Source organism: Aulostomus chinensis, chromosome 13, assembly GCF_037954235.1.
Source record: "Aulostomus chinensis isolate RoL2024-O1b breed Wild chromosome 13, RoL_Achi_v1.0, whole genome shotgun sequence".
NCBI lineage: Eukaryota > Metazoa > Chordata > Actinopteri > Syngnathiformes > Aulostomidae > Aulostomus > Aulostomus chinensis.
Window position 1 is genome coordinate 25,731,998 of NC_141332.1, and position 16,431 is coordinate 25,748,428.

Consider the following 16,431-nt stretch of genomic DNA (forward strand, 5'->3'; position numbering starts at 1 on the left):
TGAATGACTGTGAATCCCCTTTCCTGCATGTGCAAGTATATTAGCTATAGTAAGACTTGGCTTGTTCAAATTTAAAGGAGGTTGCAGTATATTTTGAGGGCAAATTATGTGTCAAAATACCATTTTAAATTAAATATTGTGGTGCTGCAACGATGTCCTGTCTAGACTTAGTAAACATATTGTTCGGCACATATATAATACCATTATAATTTTAAATCTATTTTTGATTTTGCTCAGATCATATCGCAATTGCGGTTTTCGTTAAGCTAATCACAATTAGAGCTTCAAACACACACACACACACACGCACAAAGATACAAAACAATATCTTAGAACCCAGCTTTTATTATAAATGAGTTGTACCAGTTTTACAAAATTAACCAAAATCACAGATTAAGAATTTTTTTTTTAAACGTTTTCTCAAGAAAACCCAAATAAAACCACTCACGGCTTAATAACAGGTACACAATGATTCAGACCAGATCCAGAGTTGAAATTTAAGATTGAATTCATATTCGAAATTCAATTTTAAAACACACCTGACACCTTTCATCAGTGCGGGTTTTACATTCTGTGTAACGTCCCAGGTCCTAGACATCCTGAGGGATTCTGGGACGTTCGTCTGTGCACTCACACTCCTCTTTACGCTGCAGACTGATGGAGGATCCCTGTCCTTTGGTGTGGCAGGTGGGGCAGCAGGCAGTCCGTCCCTCTTGTCTGCAGCTGGGACAGGACAGAACCAGCTGGCAGCAGAACTGGGTGGAACAGAGCTTGTACTGGTCCCAGGGACACCCACAGTACCTGCAGTCTGAGCAGAGACACAGAAGTATTTGTTCCTGTTCACACAAACGCCGATGCGAGAGGCCGTCAAATGCCGATTCAGGGATCGAGGCTTTTATTTGTTTGTTCCAAGTATGGAACTCAAACATGAGAAAGAAGAAAATCAAGAACTCCTGTCCTGCTGCACAAGACCGATAAAAACAAAGCACATATTCAAACATCAAGTAAACAAAGAGACAAGTGCAAGAGTGCAGAGATGAAAGAAAAAATGCATAAAGCAAACAGTTCCTACCTAGAATTATATTTAAATTGCCTGTGCATTAATTGTGTATTTTGATCATAACCATAATGTTGAAAATGGCTAAAGTTTATGTTTAGTCTGTTGCGTCAGTGTTATTTCATCTGCATCTTAAAAACCACAACACCGTCAGTGTTTTGTGTTTTTGTCCTACAAATTCTACTTTTATCTAAGGAATGGCTTTGTGAATCCGGCCTCAGGTGCATACACGAACCTGAGATGACATCACTGTTGGAGGAGATGGCGTAGCGCTCGTCAAAAACAAAGAGTTTCCCTCGATAGAAGCCATCCGGGAAACGTTCCAGGTACTTGTGAATCCCCCCCTTCAGCTGGTAGACCTCCTTACACACGTCCTACAGGCAGGGCAGGAAATACGGGGTCAGACAGTGAGCAAAATCCGCAGTCCAGGCTGCAGCTTGTTAAGCTCTTCACATCTCAAAAGAAAACAATCAAAAGGATCCTGTTACTTGAAACTACAGATCTTGTTACTTTTGAGCGGAGGTAGGCGGAGCCTCGCTCACAGCGGATCCCTCCAGTGCAGTACATGAGGACCTTCTTGTCTCTGAAGAGCTCGAGGTTCTGGTCAACGTAGTCTGGGAAGTAGCTAAATTTACGGATGTTCGGGGCCAGACACTGAGTAAACTGCCCCTGACGAGAAATAAAATGCGCACGTATCAGCATCAATACAGCAGCGTGTCTTGTATTCTGTTGGGTGAAGAAAATATGGACTGCCATTCTTCACTCAGATAGTAAGATTCAGTAAAACAAAAACTCCCACCAAAGCAGATTGCGACTGTCGACTGAACCCTTCACTTTACGTACAATTTTACTCTCGTAGAAGTTGCGGCAGTCCAGGAGGATGGTGTCATTGCACAAATCCCCATCAGCAAAAAGAGCCTCCACTTCTTTGTGAAACTCCTCAGGCTCCAAATGAATTCCTGAAAGAAAACAGACACGGAGCTCACGTGACAACCTCACCAGGGTTTTCATGACTGCTTATGACTGATCTCATTACCATGACAGTCAGTCTGGACCAGGGGAGCCCAAACTTTTACATGGGAGGGCAAAAACGTGCACGGAATGAGCAGAGGATGAGTGGACGGCTGCTTGAGCTCCTGAGCCACAGCTGCCCAGTTGCGGGTATTTATATTTGAATCACTGGTAATGGAGGTCGTGTTTTGTAGTATTACAACAAGATAGCTTATACAAACAGTACCTGCCAGTCTATAGGAGATGACACTAGGATCCACTCCCATCGGAACAATTTCCTTGTAGACTCCAACCCTCAGATCTGTGAAACACTCTGTACCACCGTCACTTGTCTGATCCATCACACACACACACACACACACATGCACGCACAAACACGCGTGCTTTTTTAAAGAATTATCTCAAAGTAGGTCAACTACACATGTCCAGACTCTCACAACATAATCATCAGATCTAAGATATTCTCATGAATGCAGCTGTGCTATCCAGTGTAACTCTTACAGAATTACCAATAGCAATCAATGTAGAAAGTCCCCGGCTGCTTGGTCACACTATCCGTGCATTATCTGGACGTCTGCACAGCGATTATTTGATGCCTGGTTTAATCTACAAATATTAAAAGACTTTTGCTTTACATGAGTGACCGTTCGGATGAAATCCCAGGTTATGATGAAAACTGAGCATTTTTCAAGGACAATATTCAAATTCAAGCCCATTTCTAACCTTAAGAACACAACAGTTCATATTTTGAACATGCAAACCATCATGTGAACACAATCGTAAGAAAAACAAGGAAACAACAACTCCGCACATTTCATTCTTTCATCTTTGGGACAACTTTGTGGCTACTCAGTGGAACACACACATATATGTGCATTTGTACTTTTTTAAAGTAATTAGTTACCTTAAAATACTCTTTGTCCATCTTAAATAGAGGATGGGAACACATTGCTTCGATGTAAATATCAGTGGCAACATTCGTGCCGCCAACCGTTCCATTAATCCCCTCGGTTGCAATCCTCACCTGAGAAAAACACAAGGAAATGAGGAATTTTAAGGAGACAATTTGGATATCTAATATGTAAACATTCTCCCAGATGGAGAAGCCTTTACCTTGCCAGTCAGGCAGAGCCTCGCGCACAAATCTTTCTGCCAGGCACAGATGACATGTGGGTCTTCCAGTTGGCAATACTGGTAATACAAGAGAACCTTGCCTGGACCTCTGACAGAAAAAAATAAATAAAAAAATCACTGTCTCTTTTAGGTAAATTCACAAGGGCTGTTTTTCACAAACTAACGCCATCATGGGGAGCGTAACAATGTCGTAAAATTCACAAAGGAATCAAGTACTTTTGAAGTTGCTTTTCAGAGATGTGACTGGTGTCTGGCATCCACGCAGACATGTCCACAGGCTCCGCCTCACGTTGTTGCAGTGGCTCAGAGTCTTCCTCCAGCTTTGTTAGCAAACGCTCATAGGAAGACTGCGTGAGCTGCTGAAGTTCAGGATGATGAGTCCTGGCAACATGTTTGTGAATGGCGGCGTGTTCCTCAAAGATCTGGCCACAGCAGATCCAAGACGTGCCCTCCTCTGTGTGGCTGGCTACCCTTGTAGAAGCCACAAAGGCAGCGAATGACTGAGGAGAGGAAAAACAGCACATTTAATGCAGCAAATTAAATTCCTTTACTTTAAATTAAAAGAGAATCAGTCATCAATATTGCTCCAGTTAAACCACTGGAACTTTTTGTTCGCTACTCTGATATAATCTGCAGTAAAATTAAACACCCCAGATGTCAGAAGTGTAAACTTTGTTTGTTGCCACGAACCTTCCTCCTGCAGAGGTTGTAGTACTTCCTTTGAGAGGCAGTCAGTTGTTTCTCCTGTTTTAATCCATCAGACGATACAACAGTAAGTTCAAAGTCTATGAACCCTGAGCAAGGGGTATCATCTGAAGCCATGGTTTTTAACACAGCTTGCAAACGTTAGGATAACGTTAGCTTCAACCAAACTACAAGGCTCGGCTTTGATTCAGAGATAAAATCACCGTCCTGGAATTCATATGCTCTGGTGATAGTCTACTTTCGTGACACGTCCTATTTTGAGAGTCATATCGACATTTCGGGAAACGCTGAAAAGGAAACCCTTCAGAGTGCATCGGACAGATAAAGACGATACCACTTCCGTTCGCTCTCACGCTGAACCGGATGTGCTTCACTAGAGTCAAGACCGCTATTCCTGCACTCACGGCCAGGCTGAATGGTTTAAACGCTTGTCAAAGGCGACTTATTGTTTTGTTTGATATTAATTTTCCCGTCGTTACTATTATACATTTCTCGTGGATAGGTGTAAAACATGTCGAGGAGACGTCACAGTGACGAGAATGACGGTAAGAGTACAAAACACGCGTAATCTCGACGTTTAGGCTAAAGAGATGTGGCTAGCTAGCCGGATTTATTAATCTTTTATCATTGCATGCCAACTGATATTAGTATTCAAATATGTGTATGGAAATATTATCCAAAAATACAAACCTCTGAATTTATGATCACGTTAAATCCCTTTATTAAATTTGAAAGCGATAAAAAAAATGGGCAAACTATTAGCGGTAGCATTAACCCGGGTGACGCTATCGTTAGCTGCTTGATTAGCAACCGTTATTATTAGTGGCTGTGGGAAAGCGTTTCAAGCGCTGTGAATAATGGAAACCCATCAGTGACATGGGTTCCATTACAATTATACGAGGTCTTATCTTTAGCATCTTGTTAGTTATTAAAAGTGTTATTTGAGATTCTGTACGGTTGACAAGTGGACTGAGATTTGAAAATTGAACGTCATATTCTTTAGAGAGGGACCTTAGACAACAAATATGATACGCAGACAACTTTAAGGCTTCCCCAGTTAGCATAGTAACCATTTAATGTTTTGATCATTTCAATCTCATAGAGCTATTCAGCAAAGCTCATTCAGATAAAAAATAATTGAAATTCATATCTACATGATAACACAACAGTTCCCATACAAAGAATTGAAAGCGTTTGTAATGTGGGAAAAAATACATATGTAAGCCAAATGAGTGCACTCATGCAAGATAGTTTTCCTGTATTATGTTGAGGAACCAGTCTTACCCGGTGTAGAGTTGAACGGAAGGAAGAACTTGTATGGCTAACTTGAGCTTTGAACTGAACTATGGATGTCATTGTGATAACACGTCCATATGAAGCTCAGACACCACAGGAATGATTTGAACTGTGTGTGCAAAGATGACCAGTGAGGGCTGACTGACATAATGAATTAATTGTAGTCCAGTAAAATGCGTTCACTGGTTTCATGCGAGTGGCGGTCACTCATACATATGGATGTGTGTAGATATATATCTAGATATCTGTCATGAATGGAAAAATAACCTGCTATTCTGAGTTCCTCCACATCCCTGCCTACTGAGCCTCTCCAACACTCTTTTACAACTACTACTGGTTTTAATTAGTGACCCAATCTATTATGCTGGTATTTAGTTCTTTTTAACGTGACTCCTCCTCTGTGATGAGCTTTGAATATTTGCTAATTATAAGATATTTAGCATCATGCGTTCACCCCTCTACACTTAGATTTTGGCAACAAAATTGGGATGCTTTTATTATTAAGTTTGTTTTCAAAATGTGTGTTTGGGTATTAATATGTCAGCTGAGCGTTTTTATGTGTGTGCTTACGCATTAGTTCCTATGTTCGAAGACATTTCTCTTCCGTGGCAGAGAAAACTGTTTTACGATTGTCTCCAGTCACTCCTCTAACTCCTCTCTGCTTTGGGGGGGGGGATTTTTAAATTTTTTTTTTTAACAAAGTTCCCCACAATGAATTGTATCACAAATGTCTCTAATTGTGTGCCTATTTCAAACTTGCAGGAGGTCAGGCCCACAAAAGGAGGAGGACTTCAGAGCCTATTGAGATTGAAGATCGTCTGGAGTCCCTGATATGTCGTGTGGGAGAGAAAGTAAGCGCAGGTCTGACCATGGTGGGCCACAGTGAGGATTCACCACTCAACTGTGGCAGCGATCATCCCAGTAGCACACGGCAGACAATGTCCTGCTCTTTTTGATGAGTAGATGCAGAGAAGATGAGCTTCCAATACAGTTAATTTCATGGAACTGGAAAGTAACCTGGTGTTTGTGTGCTCAAAAAAATCAGTCATGTAAAGTCATGTAATTTTGAAGTAGCCTTTTTCAGGCCTGGATCTGTTTGGGTTTTTTTTAAATTAGAACAAGTCTGAGATTATTGGAAAAGTCATGAGAATTTGATTCAGAATTGTGTATTTTTGAGTGTGGCTTAGTCAAAGGATTTATTTGACAATTCTGGTGAATTCCTTATGGCCTCTGGTACTCGGTAAACACTCAAATTAGCTGAGTACTGTAAACTGCTTTGTTTACTTTGGGTTTTTTCAGAGTACATCGTCTTTGGAGAGCAACTTGGAGGGTCTTGCTGGCGTGTTGGAGGCTGACCTTCCAAACTACAAAAACAAAATCCTTCGCATTTTATGTGCTGTGTAAGCTCATACACACGTCTCTCTTTACTTTGAAATTATCTGCGTTTTGTGTACTTGTTCTGACTGGGTTGTCCTCTGTTGACAGCGCCCGCCTGCTCCCAGAGAAGTTGACAGTGTACACAACTTTAGTTGGTCTCCTCAACGCCAGGAACTACAACTTTGGGGGTGAATTTGTGGAGGCCATGATCAGACAACTCAAGGAAACTTTGAAAAACAACTTGTACAATGAAGCTGTTTACTTGGTAATCGAGTGTTGCATTAGTTTTTGACTTCTTGATCTGACCAGCATCATTATATCTCTGCTGTTTAGTGTTGAAATACATTGTCTGTTTTGTCATTTTGTGTGTGTGTGTGTGTGTTTTCAAATAGGTCAGATTTTTGTCTGATTTGGTCAACTGCCATGTGATTGCTGCCCCCTCGATGGTGGCCATGTTTGAAAATTTTGTCAGTGTTACTCAGGAGGAGGATGTACCACAGGTGGGTGGAAGTCTCATCAGCAGCCTCACCAGAGTCGAGAATGGCATCGGTACTAACACTGTCAACCTTAAATCAAGTCGCACAATATGAAAAGTGAAAATGATTGAAACAACGACGATGGAATACGACGCGACAATATTTCAATATTGCAGTTTACAAATACTCACACATTTCATCAGAATTTTACCACAAATCATACAAACAACACAATTGTTATTGAAACACTCCTTGACTTTGAACAGAAGTTAATTATCACGTGGAGGCACTCGGACTTTCTGTGGGCCTTTGCTTCGCTCCAGTGGTTCTTATCAAAATGGCCGCATGCAGTGTTGTAAGTTTGCTTGTGTTTGTGTCCAAAGGTTCGGTCGGATTGGTTTGTGTATGTGGTGCTGTCCTGTCTGCCCTGGGTTGGTAAGGAGCTTTATGAGAAGAAGGATGTTGAAATGGACCGACTCCTCAGCCAAATCGAAGGCTACCTCAAGTAAGATGGCGAACACGTGTGAAGGCTTCTTCCTGTGTTAGTTCTTCAGGCTTTTCTGGGTTTCTGCTGTCTTTTTCCTTCTGGTTGTGATTGCATGCTGTTTTTTCTTTTTGTACAGAATTTACAGCATTTTATCTGCCTCCTCGTTCGTTTGAACCAATCCTTTCAATCGCTACACAGCAGTAGTCAGATTGGCCCAGCCATCTAAAAGCTGTACAAACCCTGCTGTGATGAGTACAGCAGAGGCGTGTGTGTTGCTTTGTGTTACATCTTGCACAATGCAATTACCTTCATTGGTATTGTAACGTTGGTAATCCATGTTTTTTAGGAGGAGAGTAAAGACTCACGTCCCCATGCTGCAGGTGTGGACTGCAGAGAAGCCCCACCCACAGGAGGAGGTGAGACAGGGACTGTTTACATGGAGTCAGTATTCTGATACTTTCCTGAATAAGACTGCCATGTAAACAGGATTTTGTGGATATCTTCTTGTCCCGCGTGTCCCTGCTGCCTCTGACACAGTTCACTTTCATCCCCCTCCCAGTATCTGGACTGCCTTTGGGCTCAGATTCAGAAGCTAAAGAAAGACCGCTGGCAGGAGCGCCACATCCTTCGCCCATATATCGCCTTCGACAGTGTTCTGTGTGAAGCCCTTCAACACAACCTGCCCCCCTTCACCCCGCCGGGGCACATGCCAGACGCCCAGTACCCCATGCCCCATGTCATCTTCCGCATGTTCGACTACACTGATGCCCCAGAGGTAGGCGGCACGTGTTAGTGGTTGGTATAACTTGGTTGTAATGAGTCAAAGCTTGACAGAAAGTTCAGAAAGGTGGAACGGAGAGTTTGAGAGTTAATCTGTTCTTCCACAAATGTTTGGCGTCTCTGTGGTCAGGGTCCTGTCATGCCTGGCAGCCATTCTGTGGAGAGGTTTGTCATTGAAGAAAATCTGCACTGTATCATTAAGACTCACTGGAAAGAGAGGAAAACTTGGTGAGTTTCATCTTTGCTTCACTCTTGTAACTCCTCAGCAGTCTGGCTCTCTCTCAAACACTTCGACATTAACCTCTCCTGTCAACTCCTCAGCGCTGCCCAGTTACTCAGCTACCCAGGGAAAAATAAGATTCCTCTCAACTATCACATTGTAGAGGTATAGAATGGTTATACTTTGTTTGATAAAAGGAAACGCAATTTAAAAGTTCTATAAAATGATGTTTTCCGTTCTTTTTCTTTTTTTTAATTTTCAGGTGATTTTTGGAGAACTATTCCAGTTGCCCTCTCCACCTCATATTGATGTCATGTACACCACTTTGCTTATTGAACTCTGCAAACTGCAGCCAGGATCATTGCCCCAAGTTGTATCCTTGATCAAGGGCGATAATTTCTTTCGAGACAAATTATTTTCTTTCTCATATTAATCTCTGAGCTTGACAACCTGTTTTTTTTCTTCTTCTTGAAGTTAAAATCTAAAGCTGCTACAGAAGGTGAGCACGAGGCCACCCTCTTTAGCCCGTCGTAAACTGTTGTGATATGGAAGAGAGGCAGTGTTACGATGTATATTACAGGTGATACACTGTCACAAACCGCTCATAAGATCGGCTGTGACAGATTTTGCTGAAACGTTCTCATCAGTGTCTCTTGAACATGGCAGAAAACCGAGTTGCTTCTGTAGAATATTTTATATTCCTGTCTACACTGTCTGGCGAGGTCTGAATTTCCCACAGGAATCTTGGGAATGTTGTCCTCCCCAAAATGTTTTGCAACAGTGGCAATCGTTTAATCTAAAAATGGTCCAATTGTGCGTCTGTGAACACTGGCTGGAGGCTGGCCCTGCATCGTGAGGCAGTTTCGCTCTTGCATCTTGTGCTTGGTAGTGTGAAAACTTCAGTGGGACCTCAGGACAGAGGCTGGAAGGTCCACACTGGGAGGATTTCCTGTTGTTTCCTTGTTTCTTTTTGTAATTGAAAATGTGACTGCTTGCTGAGTGGAGGGAGATGTTGCCTTAACACAGGGCTGTTAGTTGGCTCAAGCCACAGAGATGCTGTACATGAGACTGGACACCATGAACACCACCTGCATCGACAGGTAACGCCTCTGCACCAACGAATGAAAGGCCTTGATGAAGTGCTTCCTGTCCTTCGTGACACTCTCTTGCCTCCTCTTGGTGTTTTCAGACTCATCAACTGGTTTTCTCATCATTTGAGCAACTTCCAGTTCAGGTGGAGCTGGGATGACTGGTGAGTGACTCTGCTGGTGCTTTTACATCAACAGACATGTCGGTTCAGTTGATCACATGATGTATGTTTTGTGTGAAGGGCGGACTGCTTAACTGTGGATCTCGAGAAGCCAAAGCCCAAATTTGTCAAAGAGGTTCTGGAGAAGTGTATGAGGTAAAAAAAACAAAACAAAAAAAAAGTCATGTTTCTTATTATATGATTGCATTAATTTTCTGTCTCATTTATAGTAGAGGTACAGTTTTGAAACGACGTATCCAACGAAAGTCAGAGTGCCTGAAGAAATCTTCATCTTTGAATCTGTTAAATTGTTCGTTTTACTTTAATTAGTCTTTTAAATCAAATTGTCGTCGGTTCTTTTAAACTAAGCGTGTGTTTTCTCATCTCCCTGCAGGCTTTCATACCATCAGAGGATAGTGGACATTGTCCCTCCCACTTTCTCTGCCCTCATCCCCGCTGAACCCATCTTCATTTACAAATACGTAGATGAGAATGCTTGTAAGCAACTTTAAAATTCTCATTTTACCCAGCAACAGCGTACGAAGTGATTGTTGGCTCTGCCGAGGAGGGTTGTTTTTTTGTGGCATCTGTCTGTTAAAAACTAAGATGGTGATGTTCACCAAACCTGGTGGCCAAAGAAGGCCCTGTCCAGTTTGGGGGCTACAAGTCATAGCACCACTTGGTAGCCACAGGAAATATGATGTTTGTTTCTCTTTACACTTGGTGATTGCCGAATGTGAAGAATGTGAGAGTTTTGGTTTAACAGCCATAGACCAGGCAACTGTAGTAAATGGATTCCACATGGTCGGATATTTTACAAACTTCTAGCTTAACGAGAGTCTGGGCCTAAAGACACTTGAAGTCAGGCTCTGCTTGTTGTTGCCTGCAGCTTCCATTTAATTTGGACCCAAGCGTGAAAGTGCCAGGGGCCAAAGGTACACCTCTGTGGAGTTCCATGCTGTCTGCATACCTCTAATACTCTCATTTGAGTGTATGAGCTTGTGGGTTTGTGCTCTCACCTCTGAGAATGTTGACAGTTACTGGAGAAAAAGTGTCCTTCTGATTATGAACCTAAAGAGAACTGAAATGGAAGCACTATATTTGATACTCCTTGCGCTGCACCGTGGAACTGGAGCCATCACTCTGTGCAGTTATTCTCTCAGCCACCATGACAGTTGCCTTTGTATCCCTGTGATGAAAAGAGGAGTTCAAGGGTTTTTGGCAATTCCTTGACAAAAGATCTCTCTCCCCCCCCAGCGACGTTACCTGGTTATGCAGTATCCATCACTGTTGGAAACGCCATCAAGAACCGAGCATCAAATGACGAGATCCTTGCCATCCTCAAAGAAGTGCCCAACCCCAACCAGGAAGATGATGATGGTAATTTTTGTTGGGCGTCTTACAATGATTGTGGAAGTCATGTTTAAATTTTACAACATTCTTGAACTTAATCAAAGTCAAGGAAGATTAAATTGACTTTCTTCGTGCAGTTTTCTCTAAATAGAGCACATTATGTGTTGAAGGAATAACTTTAGCTGGATATTTACCCACGTATGTAGTGAGTATAGGACAACAGATCTGTCTTGAGTCATTCTGACACATCCTTCCCGCATTCCCTTCTTTCTGCTTCCAGATGAAGGGGAGAGTTTCAATCCTCTCAGGGTTGACGTGTTCTTGCAGACTCTTCTTCATTTGGCTGCCAAATCCTTCAGCCACTCCTTCAGTGCCCTTGGGAAGTAAGTTGAGTTCAGTCTCTCAGAGAGGTTTCCACAACTAAGAACTGACATAGACGAATCTGATCGGTCAAGTCTCGTTTACAGTTTACATATCATGTTTTGTTTTTTTGGCTTCACGTGAAACTCTCAAGAACTCTTTGGTCACATTCCTTCTCCTTCCTGCCTTCCACCTCCTTCACTCTCGGGTGCTCCATCCTTGAGCAGCACCTCACTGAAGCTACAGCTCAGCTAACACCTGGCCGGCATGCATAGCATTTGTAGTTGACAAACAATAAGGAGCAGTGACGGTGCAGTCAGTGCAATGTCCTGTAGTCAAACAGGCGTCAGTTCAGCTAAAAGCTTTGGAGAAATCATCAAATATACTGGGTCACCCCAGTCTCTTCAGTCAAACTTTATCAATCAACTTTAAAAAAAAAAAAAAAAAGAAGTTTTGCTATAAAGGAATAATTCCAAACTTGTTGGCTTCACCTGCACACTTCCTCTTCAGGTTTCATGAAATCCTCAAGAACCTGACAGACAGCGATGAGGGGAAACTGCACATCCTCAAGGTGGTGTACGAAGTTTGGAGGAACCACCCGCAGGTAGAAACTCACAAGACTGAGTCAGCAGTTTTTGCCGTGTCTCTGTTTGTCTGATGGAATGTCATCGGCATCCTCATCACGGGCTTTGTCTTGACGCAGATGATCGCTGTTCTGGTTGACAAAATGATTCGGACACAGATCGTGGACTGTGCTGCTGTGGCCAACTGGCTTTTCTCTCAGGACATGGCTCACGAGTTCACCAGGTGAGACAACACCAACCAACGAGTAAAATAAACAGGAAGTGGGTTAGTCCACGCAAAGGGTTTACTGTTTAACTGCGGCATCACAACATCACTTAAAACTCTCTGAACATCTTACAGACTTTTCATTTGGGAGATTCTGCACTCCACCATCCGTAAGATGAACAAACACGTGCAGAAGATCCAGAAGGAGCTGGAAGAAGCCAAGGACAAGCTTGAGAAACAGCAACATAAGAGGGTATTTTTACAACTTGTTAATGTGCCACTTCTCCTTCGCTTGACTTATAAGGTTCATACGAGGTTTCACACATCTGCTGGGTTCTAGCAATTATATCGAGGACTTTTTTTTTTTACCTTCCAGTGAATGTGGTGAATTTCCTTTAAAGAAACACACCAAGTATTTGTGAGATATTTTTTATCTCCATCCTTCCAAGAGCCAGACAAGATGATCCCCTTCTCCCCTCTGTGCTGCATGAGGGAGCTGAGACCTGCAGAGACCAGCTGACTGCTGGTTAGCTTAGCACAATGACTGGTGGTGGATGGGAAGTGTTAGCATACCTGTCTGCAATCATTCAGCTGTTGTTTCAGCTTTCAGTTAATTTAAATCATGTCCATCTTTGTCTGTTTTGATTTAAGCATGTCGTGAAATGGCTCCCTCTAAAGAAACTTGACTCCTGATGAGCTTGCTTGGCTTATGATTGTACGCCCTCAGAGGGACAGTGCTGGTGTCAGTGATGACGAGGACATGGACAAGAACAGCGAGGATGAGGAGGGTCAGTTGGAGGAGCAGATTGAGAGGCTACAAGAGAAAGTGGAGTCAGCGCAGAGTGAACAGAAGAACCTCTTCCTCGTCATCTTCCAGGTACCCACGGTTCCGTCTGTACTCTTAGTATTATGTGTCGGTGCTGTGAGATCCTGGTCCCAGCTAGAACAGTTTCAGTGTGTGTGTGTGTGTGTGTGTGTGTGTGCGTGTGTGCTTCCTCTTGCAGAGGTTCATCATGCTGTTAACGGAACATCTCGTTCGATGCGAGACGGGCAGCGTGGACATCAGCACGCCCTGGTACAAGAACTGTATTGAGCGGCTGCAGCAGATCTTCCTAATGGTAAAACTGAACAGTAAAAATTCTTAAAATGTCTTGAATTTGGTGTTTTTCAATTTTTATTCGTCCATAAAGGTCATTAAATAGTCCCAAACTTGAGGTCTGATTTGCTGAAATTTTACAATTTAAAAGTAGCCTCTTAGCTCACTTGTAGCCTGTTGGCTTGTTTTTGCTAGCACACTGCCCACAGTCTATCCAAAGTATTTCCAAACCCAGAGTGAAGGATCATTGAGGTTTCTGAAGGAAATGAATGCGCACATACGGGGAAGCGTGTCAGATACCTGTAGGAGATAAATGATGATCTCTCTCTTCTGCAGCACCATGTGACCATCCAGCAGTACATGGGAACCCTGGAGAACCTGCTGTTCACCGCCGAGCTCGACCACCACATCTTGGCCGTCTACCAGCAGTTCTGTGCCCTGCAGCTCTGAAACACACACACACACACACACACCAGATTAAACTTGTACTTGTGTTACCACAGTACCTCTGCTAAACCAACTCATTAGAACAGACCCGCTCTTGCATCAAGAACCTCTCCATTAGTCTTTTATTTACCTCTATTTTGTGATTGGTGCCATTCGACGAGTTAGTTGTACAACCACACCAGAGGACATTTTCTTTCTCAAAAATTGCAATTCAAACTGCAGTAGCGTTCCTTTTTATTGTCTGATGTTTTGGTGTATTTTTTGGGGGGGGCTTGGTTTTCCATTGTGTTTCTTTTTACATCCTATTCTTATGAATGGTGTTTTTAAAAGTTTGTGGATTGTCTGCGTCCTGACGGAACCGGAGGGAGTGATCATGGGGAGGAGATTTCAGGTGGGCTCTGATTCTAAATCAAGAGAGCTCTCTACTTTTTTACATTTGTTTTATGTGGAATTGGAAAGCAATTAAAACTCTCCAGAGTCCTTCACCTGCCTGCTTGTTTGTGTCTTCCTGTTGTTGATCATGACCTCACTAACTTCAGTGTAACACTGAAGCCTCATTGAAACCCCTTAAATCATCCTCCCTGGTGGTCATTAAAAGGCATTAAATAGATTTTTGCACAAAAAAAAAGGCATTTCAAACATTAATTTCAATTTCTAGAGCAGTGATTCCCAACCTGTGGGCTGGAGCCCCCTGGTGGGCCACAAAGGTAATTGTAAATGGGCCACCAAATCATTTCAGTCTGATTTTTGTGGGGGGTGGAAATGTAATTATTTAAAAATAACCAGAATAATGTCTTAAATGTTAAAACTCAGGTTTAAAAGGATATTAAAAAGTTGAAAGATTACTTTCATTTTATTTTGTTTTTCCTTCATGTATTAGTCGTGTGACCGGAAAACGAGAGAGGAAATTTTGTTGTTCTGGGCCCGACCACCGTGCTGAGGGACCGCACTGCACTTGACTTGTTTGCATTTGATGCTGACGGCTGAAACTGGAGGGTAAGGATGGAGCTGGTGAGCAACGGGGAGAAGAAAAAGGAAAGAGAGACAAGACGCTGCTGGGGAATCGGAGGGCTGCTAAAACTTGGGAGACTTAAGTTGACCATGAGTTGAAGAAGGTTGGGAACCACTGGTTGACAGGCACCAAATATTTAAACACTCAATGGGGGGGGGGGGGGGGGGCATAGTTATTCACAGTCTATTTTGATTCGGCAACATAAACATTTAATCATTTTGACCAAAACAGTGTGGTGATTGACAGCAGAACCCTTTAATTGGCTACTGTTTATGACCGGTGGAGCAAAAGTGGTTGGATGAAGAACTTTTCCGGGGATGGTTGGCGTCTGTGACGGAGAACTGGGAGGGGCGTTGGTAGCGTGCAAAAAAACCAAACTGCACAGTGACCATCAATCGCACAAGCGATCAGAAGCCCGTAAGTCGACGGAAGGCAGGCAGCAGTTGACAGGCGGATGTTTTTGCTGGGACCAGCAAAGCACCAGTAACAGCTGCCGCTGCTGCTCCTCAGGCCACCGCCGCAACTCGGACGCGACAGGTGGGAGACCAGCGACCTGCGAGCGGTGTTTGGCTCCAACGCAGCGGTGACGGCGGAGGCGCTCCGGCGTCTCAAACACTGCGGTGCAGCGCCGCTCGCCTGCTTCAAACCACGGCGTCTCTGAGCTTCTTTCAGGCGATGATTCCCGACTGTGATACTGCTAAATCTTTTCTATGTGGAAAGGACAAAACAAGCTATAACATAACATATGGACTCGACGCACACTCTCTCTCTCTCTCTCTCTCTCTATATATATATATACACATACATTTATATTATAAATCAACGTAGCTGCAGGTGGTGCAATCGTTACCACTGTCGCCTCACAGCTGTGATGACACCTTTGATGGGAGCATAAACCAGCACTTTGTAAGAGTCTGACACATGAACAGAGTGAACTCTACTCATCAAGAGTGAGTCTTTTTTTTTTTTATAGGAACGACATCATCACATCAAATTAAAGGACACGTTTGTTGTCTGAGAAATCTGATGGAGAAAAAAACAAAAACAACTTGTCGATAAATATCAGTGCAGTTGCCTGCATTTCCGAAAGACCAGCCAGAGCACAGACCTGAGGCAGACTTGCAGGATTGTGTGGGTAAACACGGGTGTGTGTTAAGAGTGCGTGTTTAATATATACTGGTGTGTGTGTGTGTGTGTGTGTTAGGCCCACCTCTATGGTCACAGGCCATCAGCGTAACATAAGACAGAGTGGGAACGCAAGAAGCAGGGACACCAAATCACTGCTGTCAACAATAATTTATTCATCCAGACAGCGCGGGACACCACACGTACAAGACAAGCGAGCAAGACAGCGACTACCAAAGAAAAACAACCCAAGAACTAAACCCCTTTGGCCAGCGATTGCCACCCCGGGGGCCGCCAAATTCATCCATCCATCGTCATCTTCCGCTTATTCCTACACATTAAGGGTCGCGGGGGGGGGGGGGGGGGGGGCTGGAGCCTCTCCCAGCGTCAACGGGCGAGAGGCGGGGTTCACCTTGGACAGGTCGCCAGTCCATCGCAGGGCCAACATAGAGAGACG

At 43.4% G+C, this 16,431-nt stretch overlaps 2 protein-coding genes across 2 annotated transcripts; one reads left to right on the plus strand and one right to left on the minus strand.

The window, feature by feature from the left end:
- Positions 1 to 327: 327 nt before the first annotated feature.
- Positions 328 to 4,252, minus strand: tstd2 (thiosulfate sulfurtransferase like domain containing 2). The gene is made up of 9 exons (XM_086222309.1): positions 3,893 to 4,252; positions 3,419 to 3,702; positions 3,182 to 3,290; positions 2,973 to 3,092; positions 2,295 to 2,400; positions 1,901 to 2,016; positions 1,568 to 1,726; positions 1,293 to 1,431; positions 328 to 808 (listed from the first exon to the last, which is right to left on the minus strand). The coding sequence occupies exons 1-9, from the start codon at positions 4,022 to 4,024 to the stop codon at positions 591 to 593; spliced, it is 1,383 nt and encodes a 460-aa protein (XP_086078435.1). The 5' UTR covers positions 4,025 to 4,252; the 3' UTR covers positions 328 to 590.
- ncbp1 (nuclear cap binding protein subunit 1) lies at positions 4,248 to 14,589 on the plus strand. The gene is made up of 23 exons (XM_086222308.1): positions 4,248 to 4,452; positions 5,966 to 6,054; positions 6,503 to 6,603; positions 6,689 to 6,845; positions 6,973 to 7,080; positions 7,440 to 7,561; positions 7,890 to 7,959; positions 8,103 to 8,318; positions 8,454 to 8,551; positions 8,645 to 8,708; positions 8,806 to 8,916; positions 9,579 to 9,643; positions 9,733 to 9,795; positions 9,874 to 9,948; positions 10,187 to 10,290; positions 11,050 to 11,172; positions 11,426 to 11,528; positions 12,016 to 12,109; positions 12,209 to 12,312; positions 12,430 to 12,547; positions 13,022 to 13,171; positions 13,299 to 13,412; positions 13,727 to 14,589. The coding sequence occupies exons 1-23, from the start codon at positions 4,419 to 4,421 to the stop codon at positions 13,838 to 13,840; spliced, it is 2,397 nt and encodes a 798-aa protein (XP_086078434.1). The 5' UTR covers positions 4,248 to 4,418; the 3' UTR covers positions 13,841 to 14,589.
- The last annotated feature ends 1,842 nt before the right edge of the window (positions 14,590 to 16,431 follow it).

Excerpts from the sequence above, each read along its gene's own strand:
- tstd2 (XM_086222309.1), bottom strand. The coding sequence starts at position 4,024 with ATGGCTTCAGATGATACCCCTTGCTCAGGGTTCATAGACTTTGAACTT. Across the intron at positions 3,703-3,892 it reads ACAACCTCTGCAGGAGGAAG|TCATTCGCTGCCTTTGTGGC; the intron begins GTTCGTGGCAAC and ends TCCTCTCCTCAG. Across the intron at positions 1,727-1,900 it reads ACTTCTACGAGAGTAAAATT|GGGCAGTTTACTCAGTGTCT; the intron begins GTACGTAAAGTG and ends ATTTCTCGTCAG.
- ncbp1 (XM_086222308.1), top strand. The coding sequence starts at position 4,419 with ATGTCGAGGAGACGTCACAGTGACGAGAATGACG. Across the intron at positions 7,960-8,102 it reads AGCCCCACCCACAGGAGGAG|TATCTGGACTGCCTTTGGGC; the intron begins GTGAGACAGGGA and ends TCCCCCTCCCAG. Across the intron at positions 13,413-13,726 it reads TGCAGCAGATCTTCCTAATG|CACCATGTGACCATCCAGCA; the intron begins GTAAAACTGAAC and ends TCTCTTCTGCAG.